The 19,049-nt window shown below is 38.0% G+C and overlaps 1 protein-coding gene across 3 annotated transcripts in view; it reads left to right on the plus strand.

The window, feature by feature from the left end:
• Positions 1-19,049, plus strand: part of anapc7 (anaphase promoting complex subunit 7) — a 49,470-nt gene that overhangs the window by 19,515 nt on the left and 10,906 nt on the right. The window contains exons 3-11 of one of the 3 annotated variants that reach the window (XR_015761261.1): positions 214-246; positions 1,005-1,124; positions 2,551-2,662; positions 5,080-5,233; positions 6,230-6,372; positions 8,059-8,176; positions 11,612-11,808; positions 13,462-13,686; positions 16,870-18,154. Coding sequence is in view for 2 of the 3 variants with exons in the window: in XM_043715695.2 (XP_043571630.2) it covers positions 214-246; positions 1,005-1,124; positions 2,551-2,662; positions 5,080-5,233; positions 6,230-6,372; positions 8,059-8,176; positions 11,612-11,808; positions 13,462-13,686 (1,102 nt within the window). In the remaining variant the exon portion in view is untranslated. The remainder of the gene's footprint in view (positions 1-213; positions 247-1,004; positions 1,125-2,550; positions 2,663-5,079; positions 5,234-6,229; positions 6,373-8,058; positions 8,177-11,611; positions 11,809-13,461; positions 13,687-16,869; positions 18,155-19,049) is intronic. The other 2 variants (XM_043715695.2, XM_043715696.2) reach the window with 2 other exon arrangements.

Raw genomic sequence — 19,049 nt, forward strand, 5'->3', positions numbered from 1 at the left:
ATCAAAGTGTTGTGAAATATTTTAGCTGTTGGACAGGCCAGCAAAATATTTATCATCATCAATTATATGACATGCAGATCATTTTGACAGAATTGCTGTTTATTCATAGATATTGCGAGCAAGATTCAAAGGCCCAGTTCTCATGTTTAGATTATGTGTCTTTATAAGCTTTGTTTGACCTATCCTAATGGATCTGTTTTGTTTACTTTGTAGGGATGTCAACAGAGAGCCAGAAAAGTTTCAGAAGTTGGTAGCTTTTTTTCAAACATTTCACTTTGACTTATTTGTACCTCAGTTCAATAGCTTGTTTCACATTTCATCTTTATCCTTCACCACTTCAAAGAGCAATGTAACTTAGTATGGTTTGTTTTATTAATTTCTTCATTGTATATTCGCGCACACATTTCTCTGTATGTGAAGGAACCATTGACTAGTATAGGCTACATCAGGTTAGCTTCACAAGAAGTAGTAATTTCTCTTTAAACTATTTTTCACGATTACCATCCTGGAGTTGGTTGGATACCAAGATATTAAGGGGAAGCTGCTGCTATAGTCTATAAACTAGGTATCATATTTTAATACGAATTTATTGCACACTTGCCTGGGCTTTCCACTTCAATGCCCAGTCACAGTTTTTCATGTTAATTGATGGAAAGTTGCAAACTGGTAAAACTGGTCATAATTACAGTTTTTCTAAATATATAGCTGCCAAGTTGTCTGGATAGGAATATGTGCAGAAATGTCTTTTATTTTAAAAAAATGCTGTACAGAATGTGTAAAATATTTGTCAATTCTGTAACTTGTATCGAGTGCAGCAACATTGTCCTCTACTATTCCTGAATTGTTGAGAAAATATTCAAAGAAGCAATCAATGAAGAAAAATACCTTGTCTATGGCACTGTACAGTCAGAGCTTTAATGCAGTGATTTCTTCTGAGTCTGAGTAGCAAGTAACTACGTAATTCAGGAACAGTCTTAAGTAACAATTTCTTATGTTCATTTTAGTGTCTGCCATCAGAGATTGAAGTGAAGTATAAAATGGCTGAATGCTATACAATGCTACGTCAAGAAAGGGATGCTGTTGCAATACTGGACACCATATCCACCAGGCAGCGCACTCCAAAGGTAACCTTTTTTTTTGTTAATCTGGTAAAATATTGATAGGTAGGAATTATTCAAGCACCTAACAATCTTTTATAATTATCACTTGTTTTAATTTTTTTTATATCTAGCACAGTTTTTAAATTGTGAAGTTTTGTTTAGGTAATACACTATGTTCAAACATTTCAAACAGCTGTAAATCGTTCATTCTGAATTGCGGTTTCTATGTGATTAACTAAAGATGGTTTTGGATTTTCAGTGTTCTTATTTTTGTTTCTTTGTTTGAAACCAGTCTTAATGATAAAGCAGATTGATTTGATGTCTTGATTAGACTTTAGCATGAATTCATGAATCCTGGGTGTGACAATTGACCATAAACTGAACTGGATTAGCCATATAACTATTGTGGTTGCAAGAATAGGCTAGCAATCCTGCAATGAATAACTCGCCTCTTGACTCCTCAAAGTATGTCCACCGTCAACCATCCACAATGCACAACATATGATTGTGATGGAATATTTCCCATTTTCCTGTATAAGGGCAGCTCCAATAACACTCTAACTTGAAACCATCAAGGACAAAGCAGCCTGTTGCTTGATTGACATTGCAACCATAAACATTCATTTCCTTGACTACCTACACTCAGTAGCATCAATGTATATACGTTTACAAGATGCACTGTAGAAATTCGCTAATACCCCTTCTAAACACACAACCACTACCATCTGGAAGGGCAAGGGAAACAAATACTTGGAAGACCACCACCTGCAAGTTCCCTTCCAAGCCACTCGCCATCCTGAAATAAATGAATATCACTGGGTCAAAATCCTGGAATTCCCCCTAAAGGGGTTGTGGGTGTATCTATACCAATTGCAGCAGTTCAAGAAGGCAGCTTGCCACCAATACCTCAAGGCAACTAGGGACTGGCAATTAATTCTGGCCCAGCCAGCGAAATCTGCATTCCTTAAATGAATAAAAATGGTACTGAGCCACTTACTTTATATCAAATTCTTGTAACATTTGTACACTTTTCTCTCATTTAAAGAGTTTTCACTTTTCCACAGAGTAAGTTTTTTTTTCCAGATGCTTTCTCCCTTTTTCTGATTTCCATCAGGGGCACACTAAATGTGTTGAGAGTACTGTACAAGAAAACACTTTGCCAACAGTTTCTGGTATATTTTTAAGTGTACTCCTAATAGCTCACAAGAAACTTTGACAACTGTGCTGCCAGTTTTCCTCTTTTTCTTGCAAAGCTTCATGATTCCACTTCAGTCTGCCTGCACAGCCATTGACAACTCAGCAGAGTGGTGGACCACAGGAGTGAACTCAAATTTCACCAGTCTGTAGCAACGTGCTTCTGTTTAGTTTGCTTGTCTTCAGCTAGAAAAATTATACAACTGTAAATTTTTACATTTTTTGTGTCATTGACTTTTTTTTCCCTGTGATCTAGATTAATATGATGTTAGCAAACCTGTATAAGAAAGCAGGACAGGAGCGATCAGCTGTCACCAGCTATAAGGAAGTATTACGACAGTGTCCTCTGGCTCTGGATGCAATATTAGGTAGGTTTTTTTAATTAAAATCTCCATACATCTTTTACTGCTGCAAATGATAAGCTAGAAAAAATTAGAGGTGAGGAACAAGTGGGAGAAATGTAGCTTGGGAAGGAAGCTGAAATGAAATGATGTATGGAATAATGCAGATAGAGATTAGGTTCACATGAGCTGCATGGACTCATAGTATGGCAATCCATCTTCTTCGACTTGAAAGTTTATAGTTGGCTCTTTTAAGAATTTAATGCTAATTATTTTGCTGCAAATAAATTTGGATGATCTTTTCTTCTGATTAATATTAAATGTTCGTTGGCAGTTGCATCTGCTCTGAACATGCTCCTATAAGAGTATTTTGGACACTGTAAATGTTATGACATCAGTTTATGATCTTTGTATTGTTTACAGCTGTGCCAAATCATGTTTCTGTTTTCAGGGATGTACTCTGTCTTGAAGAATGCCATCAAGTCTTAGTTTAGAGGTGATTAACTAGAAGGCATGACCTTAATAGATCTGATTTTTTTTTTCCCAGTTTTTTTATTTGTTTATGGAATGTGAGGATCACTGATAAGGCTGCATTTGTTGCCTATCCCCCATTACACTTGAAGGTTTAGTCAGTGACCTTATTGAATACTATAGACCATCTGGTGTATGCACACCCTCTGCTGTTAGGTAGGAAGTACCAGGATTTTTGATCCCGATGATTATGAAGGAATGGCATTATAATTCCAAGTCAGGATGTGGTTTCTTGAAGAGGACCATTTAGGTGGTAGTTTTCTGAAATATGCACTTTTGTGATTGTAACAAGATCAGTCAGGTGGGCGTAATAAAATGTTAGCTCCCTAACTGGGGCTGTTAATCTGGTCTAGTCAAGGAGCCCTTGCTGACAGGAGTGATCTGTCTTTTTTAAAAAAAGAACCAGAGTGATGGGTTCTGTTCACTCTGACAGTTGACTCTGAGGGAGCTGCGTCAGTGTCAAGAACTTTCTATGTGAAAACAAAGGGTGACTTGATGACAGGATGCCAATCTCTGTGGAGTTATTTCATCTATTACCCTTGCTTTCTGTGCTGGCAAAGGTTAGGGAAGTCTTGTTGAAGGAAGTCTGTTGAATTGTTACAATACACCTTAATATATTCTACACTTTACAATGTGCATGAGTGGTGGATGGAATAGATGATTGAGATGATGGGGCATCAATAAAACAAGGTTGTTTTGTCCTGCATGGTGTTGAGTTGCACTCATTTAGGTAGTGGAGAGTATTCAATACAGACTTTACCTTGAAGATGGCAGGCAGGAATTATGGAGTTGGGAGATGAGTTACTCATCAATGATTTTCCAATCTCTTACCTGCTCTTGCAACAAGAGTACTTGCATGGCTGGTCCAGTTTGTGGTCAATGATAACATCCAGAGTATTGTTAATATGAGCTTCATTGATGATAATACCACTGGATGTCCATGGACGATGGTTAGCTTCTCTCTTTGTAGCACAAATCTTACTTGCCTCTTATTGGCCTGAGCTTAAATATTGTGTAGATCTTGCTGTGCACAGAGATAGACTACTTAGAATTGGAGGGGTTACAAATGGTACTAAATGTTGCAGTTCCATTTCTGACTTCATGTTGAAGAGAATGTCCTTGATGAAGCAGATGAAGATACTCAGGATATTACCCTGAGTGAATATCTTGGGACCGAGATGGTTGGCTTCCTTCGTGTTAGTGTGGAGAGTTTATACTCCGATTCCCATTTAGTGCAGTTTTACTAGGGTTACTTGATGTCATACTGTCAATTACTGTGTTAGTGTTAAGGGCAATCACTCTGACCTCACCTCCAGAATTCAGGTCTTTTGGCAAGTTTTGGACCAAGGCTGTAATGAAATCTGGAGTTAAAAGATCCTGGATGAAGCCAAACTGAACATTGGTTGTTGAGCAAGTTTTTATGAACAACTCCCTTCCATCACGTTGGTAATGATTATGACTAAGCCTATGGGTAGGTGGGTTTGGGGAATTGAGAGGATGCAAAGATCATGGCTGAATTGAATTTATTTGCCCTTTTCAGTGATGAGGCCCTCTTTTGCCCATAGATAAATGACAGTTTTGCTGTTATACTGAAAATGGCACAATTAACAGTGGAACATAAGGTCTTAGCATCTGCAATAATTTGCTCCTCCTCCTTAGCATTACAGTTGGATGTTATTAGCCTTCAGGGTCCTTATTGCATCTACACTGTTAAGTAGTTTCTTAATGTGGTGTAAAACAAACTAGTTATTGGGAACAAAATCATCTTTAAGTAGAATGGTATAAGAAAATCCTCTAACAAGCATGCAAAAAGATGACTGAAAATGACTCCTGTGTTCAAATACAAGTATATTCTATCCAAGTACTTTCAAGTCACAGGTTAGCTATCCATGTCTTGCCTGTTTGTTTTCCAGGTCTCCTGTCTCTTTCAGTGAAGGGTGCCGAAGTAGCATCTCTGACTATGAATGTGATTCAGAGTATTCCAAATCTGGACTGGCTCTCTGTTTGGATCAAGGCATATGCTTTTGTTCACACTGGTGACAACACCAGAGCAATTAATACTATCTGGTAAGAAAATGTTGTATACTGTGTGGGAAAGGGGAATGACAGTATTTGTTTTTCTACTAAATAGTTACTTTTTTGGTCAGTGTTTTCTTTAAGTAGAAACATACTCAAGACATTACAGTTTTGTTAAATTATTTTAAACATCCAGTACATACTTTAAAGATAAAAAGTATTGTCTAAATTTGTTCTGCACATTTTCAGGAAGCCAGATATAAACTTGTACACTGAAAACCTAACAATCTGGTTATGTGCAAAAGCTAATTGGCACCCTCCCCATCCTGAATATGGGTTTGGATGTGATTATACACTTAGATTCTCCAATAAAAATCTATGCATCTCCTTGGCCGAAATTGTTTTGATCCTATTTAAAGTTCATTGGTCCTTCAATTTTTACTTGTAATTTCAAACACAGTAACTAAAATTAGATCCTAAAAGGGATGTAAAATAAAAGGGTTATTTTAAGGGTATGTGGCTGATTTTTGTCAGTGGCTGTGCGTAAAGTAAGCTGTGTGGTTTAGGAGTTCTTATGGTGCCGTGCAAGTGTTTCTAAGTCTGAGCCTGAGTTCAGGAACCCCCCCCACCGCCGTCGAGGTGTATCATAACTTGTCTGAACAGGTTGATTAAAAATACCTGTTCCGCAGGCACATGATTATGGAAAAATGTCATCCAAATTTATTCATTTGTCAAACCCACCTGAGCAAAATATAATTGTTATTCTGCTATTAAACTGAATTGAATTTTAGTATTTTTAACTGTACTGAATGTTTTTGAGCAACATTAACAGATTATGGAATGAAAATTCAATTTCAAGCTTTCTTCATTTAAAAATTAATGTTTTACACCTGATTTATAGCCCACTAAGATGTTAATACTCACTAACTGTTGTGAATATTTGATTGTAGAAGAAAGACCCAAAGAGCAATATTAATATGGTAACCTTCCGATCACTGCACTACTATTAATAATCAGTACACTGTTACAATTATTTTATGTTTTCAGCTCCCTGGAGAAGAAGTCGTTATTGAGGGATAATGTTGATTTAATGGGAAGCCTAGCAGATTTGTATTTTAGAGTGGGTGACAACAAAAATGCTATATTAAAGTTTGAGCAGGCTCAGATGCTGGATCCGTACATAATCAAAGGTAAGTAATATACAAATGACTGCCAAAGCATTTGCAATTTCTAGATGTTTGAGGTACTTATCTGTTTATTCAATTGCGGTTCCAGTGTTAAAGTGGAGGGCTGAAGATTTTGTAAATTTATTCTTCCATGGGATGACAGTGTTGTAGGGGCAAAGTTGCCCATCCCTAATTGCCCTTAAATTGAGTGGCTTGCTGAACTGAAGCAGGCCATTTCAGAAGACAGCACCCCTCCAACCGTAACAAAGACAGAATGCCCCTGGTGCTCACCTTCCACCCTACAAACCTCCACATAAACCAAATCATCCTCTGATATTTCCGCCACCTCCAAAAAGACCCCACCACCAGGGATATAAGACCCCTTTCCGTCTTTCGCAAAGACCGTTCCCTCCGTGACTACCTGGTCAGGTCCATGCCCCCCTACGAACCCACCCTCCCATCCTGGCACTTTCCCCTGCCACCGCAGGAACTGTAAAACCTGTGCCCACACCTCCTCCCTCACCTCTACCCAAGGCCCTAAAGGAGCCTTCCACATCCATCAAAGTTTTACCTGCACATCCACTAATATCATTTATTGTATCCGTTGCTCCCGATGCGGTCTCCTCTACATTGGGGAGACTGGGCGCCTACTAGCAGAGCCCTTTAGGGAACATCTCCGAGACACCCGCACCAATCAACCAAACCGCCCCGTGGCCCAACATTTCAACTCCCCCTCCCACTCTGCTGAGGACATGGAGGTCCTGGGCCTCCTTCACCGCCGCTCCCTCACCACCAGACACCTGGAAGAAGAACGCCTCATCTTCCGCCTCGGAACACTTCAACCCCAGGGCATCAATGTGGACTTCAACAGCTTCCCCATTTCCCCTTCCCCCACCTAATCCTCGTTTCAAGCTTCCAGCTCCGCACTGTCCCCTTGACCTGTCCGGACTTGCCCGACCTGCCTAGCTCCTTTTCCACCTATCCACTCCATCCTCTCCTCCCTGACCTATCACCTTCATCTCCTCCCCCACTCACCTATTGTACTCTGTGCTACTTTCTCTCCACCCCCACCCTCCTCTAGCTTATCTCTCCACGCTTCAGGCTCTCTGCCTTTATTCCTGATGAAGGGCTTTTGCCCGAAACGTCGATTTTGCTGCTCGTTGGATGCTGCCTGAATTGCTGTGCTCTTCCAGCACCACTGATCCAGAATCTGCTTTCCAGCATCTGCAGTCATTGTTTTTACCTCATTTCAGAAGACAGTTCAACTGCATTACAATGATCTGGACTCTGATGTGGACCAAACCAGATTAAAATGGCAGATTACGTTCCCTAAATAACATTCATCAACCAAATAGGATTTTATCACAAGCAGTGATCAGTTTCATGGTCATCATTACTGAATGTCGCTTCCACTTTCAGATTTTTAATTAAATTTAAATTCCACTGGCTGTTGTGTTACGAATTGAACCCAAGACACCAGAGAATTACTTTGCGCCTTTAGATGATTATTCCAGTTTTAACTATGATGAAAACTAAATTGACTTATTCATTTGAGAACTTTTCTTAAGTATTATCAATATTGAAACAGAAATAAAAATATTGGATGTGTACAAATTTCAGACCAGCATTTGTTAATCTAGAATTGTGGACCAAATCTGTGATTATAGTAAGCTGTCTGACATTATGTTTTCAAACTTGCTTTCATTTTAGGAATGGATGTATATGGGTATCTTTTGGCGGGTGAAGGCCGACTAGAGGATGTTGAAAATTTAGGTGGCCGTTTATTTAACATTTCTGATCAGCATGCCGAACCATGGGTTGTCTCTGGGTAGGTTATTAAATTTTTCATTGTAGGAAGAAACAAAAGTACTTTTTTTTTTAGTAATATCATGATTAATATTATTGTGAGTCCTATCCCAGTAATTGTAACTGCAAGGTTAATGCCATTATTGATGCACCAATTTCCACATTCTGTAAATATAGGTTTCTTGATAGGTGATAGTTAACTAACTGATATCTTTATTTTCCAACTCTTCCTAGGTGTAGTCTCTGCTGATCTTGGACCAAGTAACTAGGAAATGTACAAGAGCTGTGCAAGATGATTTTTTTTGCTTCCACATTTCCCCGCCACCTCCCTCCCCCAATAAGATATTAACATATATGTGATTTAATTTCTGACTTCCCCCTTTTCTCAATCCCAGCTGCTTGATTCAGATGAGAAATTTGGAATTGTGGTACACACCAAGAGTATCCTAAATATGTAGTTTATACAGAAATAAGTTTATTCGTAACATTTATTAGAGCAAAGAAGTTATCAGCTAGAGAGGCCTTTCCTTATTTGCAGGAATAAGCTTGTTAGTCTTTGTTCAGTGGTAGCATTCTTGCCTCAAAAGGCTTGTGTATAATCTAGGTTGAAACTTGAGTACACTACTGTGGGAAGACTACCTTGTCAGAGAAACTGCCTTTTGGGTAAGGCATTAAACTTAGGTTCCATCTGACTACTTCGGTTTGAATATAATATATTATATGGCACTATTCAAAAACAAAATCCTAGGTGTCCTTGCCAGAGTTTATCCTTATTTAAACACATGTAAAAGCAGATATCTTGTGATGTGCAAATTGGCTGTCATCTTTCCTACATTAGAATATTGATAATCTCTAAAGTATATCATTGGTTATAAAGGGTTTTGGGGCATTCCAAGATCGTGAAATACAAGTTTGCTCTTTTTAACTTGGCAAAGCCATTATCAAATTTACTAAATTTATTTTTTTTAAACTATGTGCAACCGTTTGTGAAAGGGGAAGATGACCTGTTGATGGCTGATATTCATAGCAAGAGAGATGCTTCATTTGATGACCACGAAAAAGTGGTGCCCATAAAATGGTTCTGTATGGCTGCACAGTAAAACATTTGACAATTAGAATGTTTTATTCATGCTATTGTGTCAAGATTCTTTATCATGACTTGTTATTAAAGTAGAAAGTCCTATACTGTTCACAGCTGCCCTGTAAAATTACATTTTCTTTTATTGCATGGGATTTGAGCATCGCTGACAAGGCTATCATTTGTTGCTCATCCATAATGTTTCTGAGAAAATGGTGCTGAACTGCTACAGGCTATGTAGTGTAGATACACCTGTATTATTGGGAAGGAAGTTCCAGGATTTTACCCATGTGACTGTGAAAGAACAATGATGTAATCTAAGTCAGGATGGCGTGTGACTTGGAGGGGAACTTTGCAGGCAGTGTTTCCATGCACTAGGTATCCTTACCCTTCTAATGGGTTGACCTCACAAGTTTGGAAGTTGCCATCAAAGGCACATTAGGGTTTTGCTGCAGTGCATACTACAGAGTGCTACAGTTATGTGATAGTAGTGGAGGGAGGCATTATTTAAGTTGGTGGATGGAGTCCTGAGCTGGAAACTGCTTCTTGAATGTTAGTCAAGTTGTACTGATCCAGACAAGTGGGATTATTCATTCACATTCCTGACTTGTACCTTGTTGATGGTGGACAGGCTTTTGGGAGCCAGGAAATGAGTTAGTCACCATAGTTTCCAACTGCTGACTTGCTTTGTAGACCCACTATTTACATGCTGGTCCAGTTAAGGGTAAGCCACCTCCCACTGCTGATGTTTATGTGGAAGATTTAGCAATGTTATTGCAGTTGAGTATTAAAGCGAGATTGTTATATTCTGTCTCCCCACTTCTGAGGATGGTCACTGCCTGGCACTTGTGTAGCATAATTGTTATTTGTGGCTTGTCAGTTCAAATAATGATATCCACTGTCTTATCAAATACTGAATTCTCTGCTGCAGTGATATTTGTGAGGGAAAGAAAATTTAAGTTATATACAGCACCATTGATACAAGTTTTACAGTGCTATAAAGTAGCAAGATATAATGAATGAGAACACTCTATAGATATTTGTGCTTTGATCACTATTCATGCCATACAATTCTCTGTTTTTATTTTATTCAAAATTGACTATGGATCAGAAATTGGGTCACCCCATTTAGGAACCCTAGTTGAAATCCAACATTTTTGAGGTCTAGTATTCATTAGAATAGAATTTAATAAGTGGTGTGACAAAGTATTTTAATTATAATACTCAGTGCTATAATTATAAGCACACAGGTTAGTTTAATTAATAATATTTGTAAACCTTTTATTTTCTAGTGTTGCAGATTTAAAATGTTTTGAACAAGAAGTCAAAGAAACTTTGGTAAAATTAAATAAAATCTGACCTATTTTGCCAATAAAGCAATTATGGCTTGACTGGATACAAATGACAAAAATAGCATTGATTTCACAACAAAGCCTTGCATTTATGTAGCATCTTTAACACAGACAAATGCCCAAAAATGAAGCAAATGAAATTATAGAAGGAGAAGTCACTGTACCTTGGTGGATGGTGTGGCTTTTAAGAAGGTTCTTACGGCAAAGAGCAAGGTGGAATTGCTGAGTAGATTTATAGTAGATGGGAGGTCAGAAATTCAGAATTGAATAGAACTTAGCCTCTGACTGTGCTGATTCAACGTGAGATAGTGGCCATGGAAGGGGATAGAACCATCTTCGGGCAGCAGGCCATGGCATCAAACCTCCTAGTGTTTACTTGGAGGAGATTGCAGTTCTTCCAAGACTGGGATTCGGACAAATAATTTGGCAACAGAGTCTGTGGAGGGCTTAAAAATAGTGATGGTAAAAGTCCAAATGGATTTTATTAATATGCGTGTAGATGCTAATTCTGCGTATGCACATATTGCGTTCAAGGATAGTATGGTAATGAGAAAGAGAGAGGACTAAACATAGATGATAGAGAGACAAAATGTAACATTGCAAGTTCTGAAAATTTGCAAAGCAATAAACATGTTCATAAAAAATACTTGTAAATGTACTCAAAGGATTAATTCTGATTACTTTATTTTGGCACCAATCTTCTCAAAGTTCAGTGTAAGTATGTGGATTAGGTGAGGACCTCAAGCATTCTTAAACTTGAAAATTTCATAGCACACTCCACCCAGCTCAGACACAAAACTTTAAGCAAATGCGACTGCAGTGAACCAACATTCAGATACAATTATTTTGTGAAGTTGATGTGACTTAACTAAACTAATAACTTCTAATCCTCAGGAAATATCATACACCCTGGCAGTGGACTTTGTGCAGTAAAGCTTTTTTTAAAAATAAGAATTCACTAATGGTGTTCACAGTATGCTATATTAGGAAACATTTGTAATTTATTTTGTTGCCTTGCTGTCTACAGGTATCAGTGTTTGTACAGCAAACGATATTCACGTGCTTTGTATCTTGGAGCAAAAGCAATTCAATTGAATAGTAACAGTGTACAAGCCTTATTATTAAAGGGTGCTGCCTTGCGAGCCCTGGGCAGAATCCAGGAGGCTATCATACACTTCAGAGAAGCAATGCGTCTTGCCCCATGCAGAATGGATTGTTATGATGGTAAATTTCTTATTTATCAACATTCTTATGCAGCATAATGACTTTCCTAAGTTCTGTATACAAAGGATTTAGTTATTTTGTATGAATTCCATGCATAAATAGTGGCAGGCCAGAATAGCTTTGAATTCTGTTATCTTTATCTGTTGCTTGATGTATTTGTTTTTTGCGCATTTAACTAAGTACTTCATTGCTTCTTGATCTGCAAAGAATTCCCAGCTAGAAATGTGGAGCTCTATACTAACATGAATAAAATGATAACTGGGCCAATACTGTATTTATCGAATTGCTTTATTTATTGCATTTAATATATATTTGAAAATTCTTTAGAAAGGATCTGTGTTTATTCCTTAATTTGGAGTTCCCAGTTTAAATTTGCCCCACAAATTCCTGTTAACATTTGTATGCGACCATCTGTTTATAATTAATTTTAATGAATTTGTAGGTGAAATTTTGAAAAATTTGGTCTAAATCTATAAGCAATTTCAGGCCTTGGCCTTTAGGTGGCAACAGAGCAAAATAGTCAGGGCATTAACTTATTCATGGGGGAGGAAATGTTTTTCTCCCCTTTTGTTTATAAACTGGATCTAAACTTTTACTCTGTAGAGTGTCTGCATTTTATTTAAATATTATTACTCTTTCGCATTAGTTGTTTCTCTTGATCCTCTCCTATATCACTTAATTATTTTTAATAGAATACTTTACCTCCCATTCTCTCTTGTTCTGCATTATAACAGCTCCTGATTTAAACTTTAAACTCCTCCCTACATGCATTTCTATTGTTGAAGTCTACCAGTTTTTGTTTCCATTGCTCCCATTTTCACAAGGTGGTACATTATCTTTGCATTTGGAGCAATCCTAAATCTAATTTCACAGTTGGTTCTGCTATCACGCGTGTTTCTTCAATGCGAATTAGCTTTAACACGGTTGAAGAATTTGGACCATTATTTGTAGAATGCGAACATTCCTTTTCTGTATTGGTGATAACGTGATTCCAACCCCACTAATATAAATGGCACTGCTATTGAGTGACTTACTTACAATGCGAGATTGCATGAAAATGAAACTATCATGTTATCAGAACCTACTGTAATTTTGGCTACTCCCTTCTAAGCTAGTGATTTATGCTCTGTTCCCCGTCAGCACTACACATCAATGCAGTGGGCTTCATTACACTAATATCAGCAGACTCTTTGGGCTTGGCTCTGTTCATTTTCTGTTTATACATTGTAACAGATTTGTACAAATGTTTAAAATTATTTCTTTTGAATTATTATCTCTGATTCTTAAAAAAAACCACATTTGTTTATTCGCAATATTTGATGGCTGTGATTTTTCCATGTGCTTTTCTCCTGACATCAGTATTGGAGTTTACCTTCTCAAACCCTTCCACAACTTTAATAACCTGGGAGATTTACCCTCTGACAATCTCTGGTCTGGAGACAACAGCCCAAATTTATTTTTAGATGTCTTGTCTCCCCAGGGAGCCTTTATTGTTGTTTAAATACATCACTTGTTATATCTTGTGGTCTATTGTGGTAGTTTTACAAAGCTAAACAATTTATTTAACACTTTTCATAGTTGTTTGACATTTCAACTTGTAACAATTTCTTTCCTAAGTCTCAGTTGCACTGCCTTCCTTTTGTTTTGTTACAGGTCTAGTTGAATGTTATTTAGCTTCAAACAGCATACGTGAAGCAATGGTGATGGCAAATAATGTCTTTAAAACACTGGGTCCAAATGCCCAGACCTTAACACTTTTTGCCACTGTATGCTTGGAAGACCCAATGACACAAGAGAAGGCAAGGACATTGCTGGATAAAGCACTAGCACAGAAATCTGATTACCTGAAAGCAGTTGTCAAAAAAGCAGAACTTTTGAGTAAGTTGTTTTCATCTGTTATTTGTATTAGAAAAGTTATTCATGTGGTAATGTTAAGTAAACAATGATGCATAGTAGAATTTAATTTTCTGGACATTTTCCTGACTTTTTGAAGAGTTAGTTTAATTTCAGCTATTGTGATAGAAATTAGACAAGGGTGTAAATATGTTTTACAATATTTTGTGCTTCAGCTATGGGCATCAATTTGTACCATCAATTATGCAATAAATACTCCTAAGAAAAAATTGAATTTGAAAAGGTCATTAGCAAGGTCACAGTCAGGATGCAGAATATATGTCTTGGCACCCTTTATTGGAAAGCTATTAGAAGATATTATGGAAATGGTACCACAAACATTAAACAGAAAGAAATTCAGAATGAGATTGATAGTTATCAACAAAGGTTTGGAAAGTTGAGATTTTTATCATCATGAAGTTAATGGAGAGCACAGCATTAGTAACCAGCAAGCATAACTTGAGAATGATAGAAAGAAAGAAGCTACATTTGTGGAGTAACTTTCACAGCCTTTATGTACTATAGTACGGTTTACAACTAGTACATTAACTTTGAAATGCAGTAGTTTGCCTTGTAGGCAAAAGATGCAGCCAGTGTTCACATCATGTTAACACCTCATTAACTAATAGCATCTCCAATAATGTTACAATTACTCAGTGGTGGGCCAATGTTTTGGCATAAGTCTTGTGTTCACTTCTGACTCAACGGTAGGCATGCTCCCACTAAATCAATGTTGATCATATGATCAGAATCAAAAGAAATCCTTTCAAATAGAGATTTCCAAGATTATGAAACCACTTGATAAGGCAGGTGTAAAGATAATGGCCTGATTTTTGAAGTTGGTTTTGAAGTGACGGCAATTACTGCTAACTTTCACAAAGATGTAGTGTTCATTATATGGTGTTCAAACTGCTTTCTGAGATGAATTCCATTCTGGTCCCAGCCACAGGGAATCTTTGGCATCGATCAGTAGAAGTGTCATTTAATAGGCTAATGAACCATTTGGGATTATAGAATTCTCTAACTGCAAGCATATTAGTTTTTCAGAGCCAGAGAGGTTGATCAGACTAATTATTTGCTATACTATTAAAAACCTAGCTAGATTTCATTCAACAAGGTTTAGCTTTCTAAGGATCTAATACATTAATTTGAAAAAAAAGTAGTAGTTTACATTAAATCAACTATTTATAAATGATTTTTCTAAAACATCACACCCCAGGGAGGATCAGTGGATCATTGATAGCAACCTCTGAATTTTTATCTTAATTGCACACGTGCAGATGCCAAGAGTGGTTTGTTTTTGTTGAATAGCAGTGACAAGCTTTTGACTGTTTCAGTGTCATTTCAACTGCAAAACCTGACCCCAAGTTTCCACTTGCACGTAAGACCAGAACTAGGAGGCTTAAACATAAGATAATCACTAATAAATAATCCAGCTAGGAATTCAAGAGTGACATACTTTACTTTGTCCATCCTTTTGTTGCCCTTGAGGTGCTGGTGGTGAGCTGCCTTCTTGAATTGCTGCAGTTGATTTGGTGTAGGTGTACCCACAACCCCATTGGAGTGGGAGTTCCAGGATTTTGACCTAGCAACACTGAAGGAATGATGATATGTTTCCAAGTCATGATGGTATGTGACTAGGTGACAGACTTCCCATGTATTTGCTGCCCTGACCGTTCTAGATAGTGGTTGTGTGTTCAGAAGGCTCAGCATAAAGAGTCTTTGTGAATTTTTGCAGTGTAATTTGTAAATAATATGCATTGCTGCTGTTGAGCATAGATGGTAGAGGAAATGAATGGTTGAGGTGCCAATCAACCAGGCTGGACAGTGTCAAGTTTCTTGTATGTTGAGAGTTGCATTTACCCAGGCAAATAAAGTGTATTCCATCATACTCCTGATTTGTACCTTGTGGATGGTGTACATGCTTTGAGGAATCAGGAGGTGAGTTACTTGTAGAATTTCTGGCTTCTCACCTGCTCTTGCAGCCACAGTGTTTATATGACTAATCCAGATCAGTTTCAGATCAATGGTAAATCCCAGGATACATGAGTCCATGTCAAAATCTAGTTGCAATGTCAAATCATCCTGGTTTATCATCTTTTAAGACTGGTTTTCAAAATGTGAAACACGAATAAGAACAGAAGATGGAAAACCATCTTTAGTTGCTCACATAACCATAGAAACTCCAAATTTGAATGAACAATTTATAAGTGCTAAAGAAACCTTTATGTTGGCCTGTGCTACTTTATACCACATTTTAAAACAATTGTCATTGTTTAGAGCATACTTCACATTTCATAATCAGTTATCTGACTGGGATATAAAGACACACAAATTATTCAATAAACAAGACAAATAAGCATTTACCAGCATCAGATTTGGTTTTGCTTTCCTTCTCTGCTCAAACTTATCTGAAATGTACTAATCTGCTTGAATGATTTAATTGCCTGATTCTGGTAATATTAATCATTATCCTGATTTAGTACTGTACTTGTTTTATACACCAAATTGTGCTAATTCAAAAGTTAATTGGGATTTTCAGTGCTGTTGTTTTCAAGAAAAAAAAGAAAAAAAATTGAAGTGCTAATTCATGGTAAGAGAACATTGAATTCTTAACATGGTTATTCTAAATTTCAGACTATCTATGGAGGAACCTCTATTATTGGAAGGCAATGGGCGGGCAGTTTTTCATTCGGATAATTGATTTGACCTTGAAGCCATACTGCACATAATTGCTTTAAAAAGCATGTTTACAGAGTTTTTTTTTATTTCATTCAATCACTAAGATTTGTACAAACTGGATATTGCTTAAAAATTCATATTTTACAAATCAACTCACTTTTTGTGTAAATAAAATTGAGGTGGAGGTCAGTTATTATTTTTCGAAGAAAATATCCAGCCGCTGTTGCTTGAGATGGTGCTGTCTCTTTTTTTTTGCAAACAATAACATTTGATGAAAATGCATCAATTTAACGGCATCGACTTTGTCTTGTGCTTCATACCACTCCATGAAAAGTTGCAAACTGTCGATAGCTTTCATTAACGGAGGTGGTGTTGGTATCTGATTTTCCTTACCATCCACGGTATCTGTACTTTCCTGCTGTTCTTCCATGACTGTTGATTATCTGATCATTGCTGAGTGTCTCTGTTCCGATGTCGTTGCTACAGTTTACCCAAGCATTGATCTCAGCTTCTACAGACTCTCCTAATCCCATCTGTCTGCAGTCCTCGGTGATGTCAATGGTTGCCTTTTGACGTGGATGGGTGTCCTCTTCACTGTCACAGCTACCAACACGCAAGCCATTGTGCCAACACTCCGCTACTGTCTGTGGCTTGATATGGTCCCAAGATTCAGCAACATGAACAAAGAGTCCTGGACCGTAAATGCCTCCTTAATTTCCTGTTCTCCTATATCTGCATTGTCTTCACCGAGGATGGCGCGCAACATGTTACAGCAATAATATTTTTTCATTATTGTGATGATTCCCTAATCGAGTGACTGTAACCTTGAAGTAGTGTTTGGTGATAAATACTTGATAGCTCCGTCTGGTGATTCTAATTGGCTGCCTTTCATAGTGCATGCCCCCACGTTGTCAACAAACAGAAGGGCATGTTGCTCGAATCCAGCGCTTGCTAAATGTAATCTGACGGCAGGTACAAATTATTCCTGAAACCAGGATGAAAAAAGTGGATATGTCATCTATGCCTTGTTTTGTGCTTCACGGGAAATGAGTTCTTGTCACAGTTCTTCAAACAACGGGGATTAGCATAACATCTGATGTAGACAAGCGGTAATTTGAGTGCTGGTGACATTGATGCAAGGGAAAATCGTAATGCGATCCTTCTGCAATTCAAGTCCCGACACCTGCTTTTCTGCGGTGGGTGCGAGTGTTTTGTCCAGCTGTGCACGCCAAAACAATCCACTTTCATCAGCATTGTACAATTACTCAGGTTCATACTTTCCTTCATGAATGTTGGATTGTAATTTCTGTCTGTGACCTTCCACTGTGCTGTCATCCATGGACGTCTGCTCTTCAAGAACGCTGAGTTGTCTAATGCCGTGCCAATGTTTGAAACACTGTAACCAGCCCAATGATACGCTGTGATCGGCCTCACTGGCATGGAGTTGTTCGTGGAAACTGGCAGCTTTTTCTAGTATCATCGGGCCAGGAATCCCCTTTCGATACTGCTATGAAAACCATACAAAATTCAGCTTGGTTGAGTGGCTCATCTTTTGCTGGCTTCATGGATTTTCTTTTTAATGCATTTGAAGTGTCACTTTGGTTGATAAATTTCTCAATCACCGGTCTTGCTTTCCTGATGTCGGACACTTGCTATTCCAACGTTGTACTCTTGAGCAATCTTTGATGCCTTGTCACCACAATCCAGATGCAGTAAAATCTTGCTTTTCTGTTCAATTGTCATTACTGTCTGCTTTCCCTTCACAGACATAGTAAGTACATACAACAAACTCGATCACTTTACAAGATGATTAGGGGTTTAGATAGGGTTGACTGAGAACCTTTTTCCACGTATGGAGTCAGCTATTACGAGGGGGCATAGCTTTAAATTAAGGGGTGGTAGGTATAGGACAGATGTTAGGGGTAGGTTCTTTACTCAGCGAGTCGTGAGTTCATGGAATGCCCTGCCAGTAGCAGTGGTGGACTCTCCCTCTTTATGGGCATTTAAGCGGGCATTGGATAGGCATATGGAGGATAGTGGGCTAGTGTAGGATAGGTGGGCTTGGATGGGCGCAACATCGAGGGCCAAAGGGCCTGTACTGCACTGTATCCTTCTATATCTATTAACAGATACGTACTCTGAACAAAGTCATAGAGGGAATGAAGACACCTCTGAATTTTGTCATGCATTTAAATCCTTCAGCATGTCAGTCATTTTTGTGTTAATATTATTTTAACACTGCTACAATTGACCAACTGCGATTGTTGCACCAGTGTCATTAACACCTCTTTGATGCAACCTTTACACATCTTCAGTGCAAGTAATCTTTAGTTAAACAAAAGATGTGATCATCGCACCATTGTCGGTAACACCTCTTTGCCGTAACGGTTTTACGGGACCTTCAGGTCTTATTCAGATCATTCGATTTTCAGATAATTGATTTTTTGGATAATCGGGTTTCCTCTGTATATGGGACAGGCTGGAAATGGCAGAATTGAAAATACATCATTACACATGGGATAAGGAAACTGGAGCAAATGAGCCACTACACCACCTAGTGTCAGCCTGAAAATTGATAACCTGAACAGTGTGTGCAAATTGAGGGATGAAATGGAGTCAAAGAGTGTGGTGCTGGAAAAGCGCAGCCAGTCAGACAGCATCCGAGG

This window comes from Chiloscyllium plagiosum, unplaced genomic scaffold (assembly GCF_037043375.1).
Source record: "Chiloscyllium plagiosum isolate Xiang-an unplaced genomic scaffold, Cpla_swu_hap1 HiC_scaffold_24, whole genome shotgun sequence".
Lineage (NCBI taxonomy): Eukaryota > Metazoa > Chordata > Chondrichthyes > Orectolobiformes > Hemiscylliidae > Chiloscyllium > Chiloscyllium plagiosum.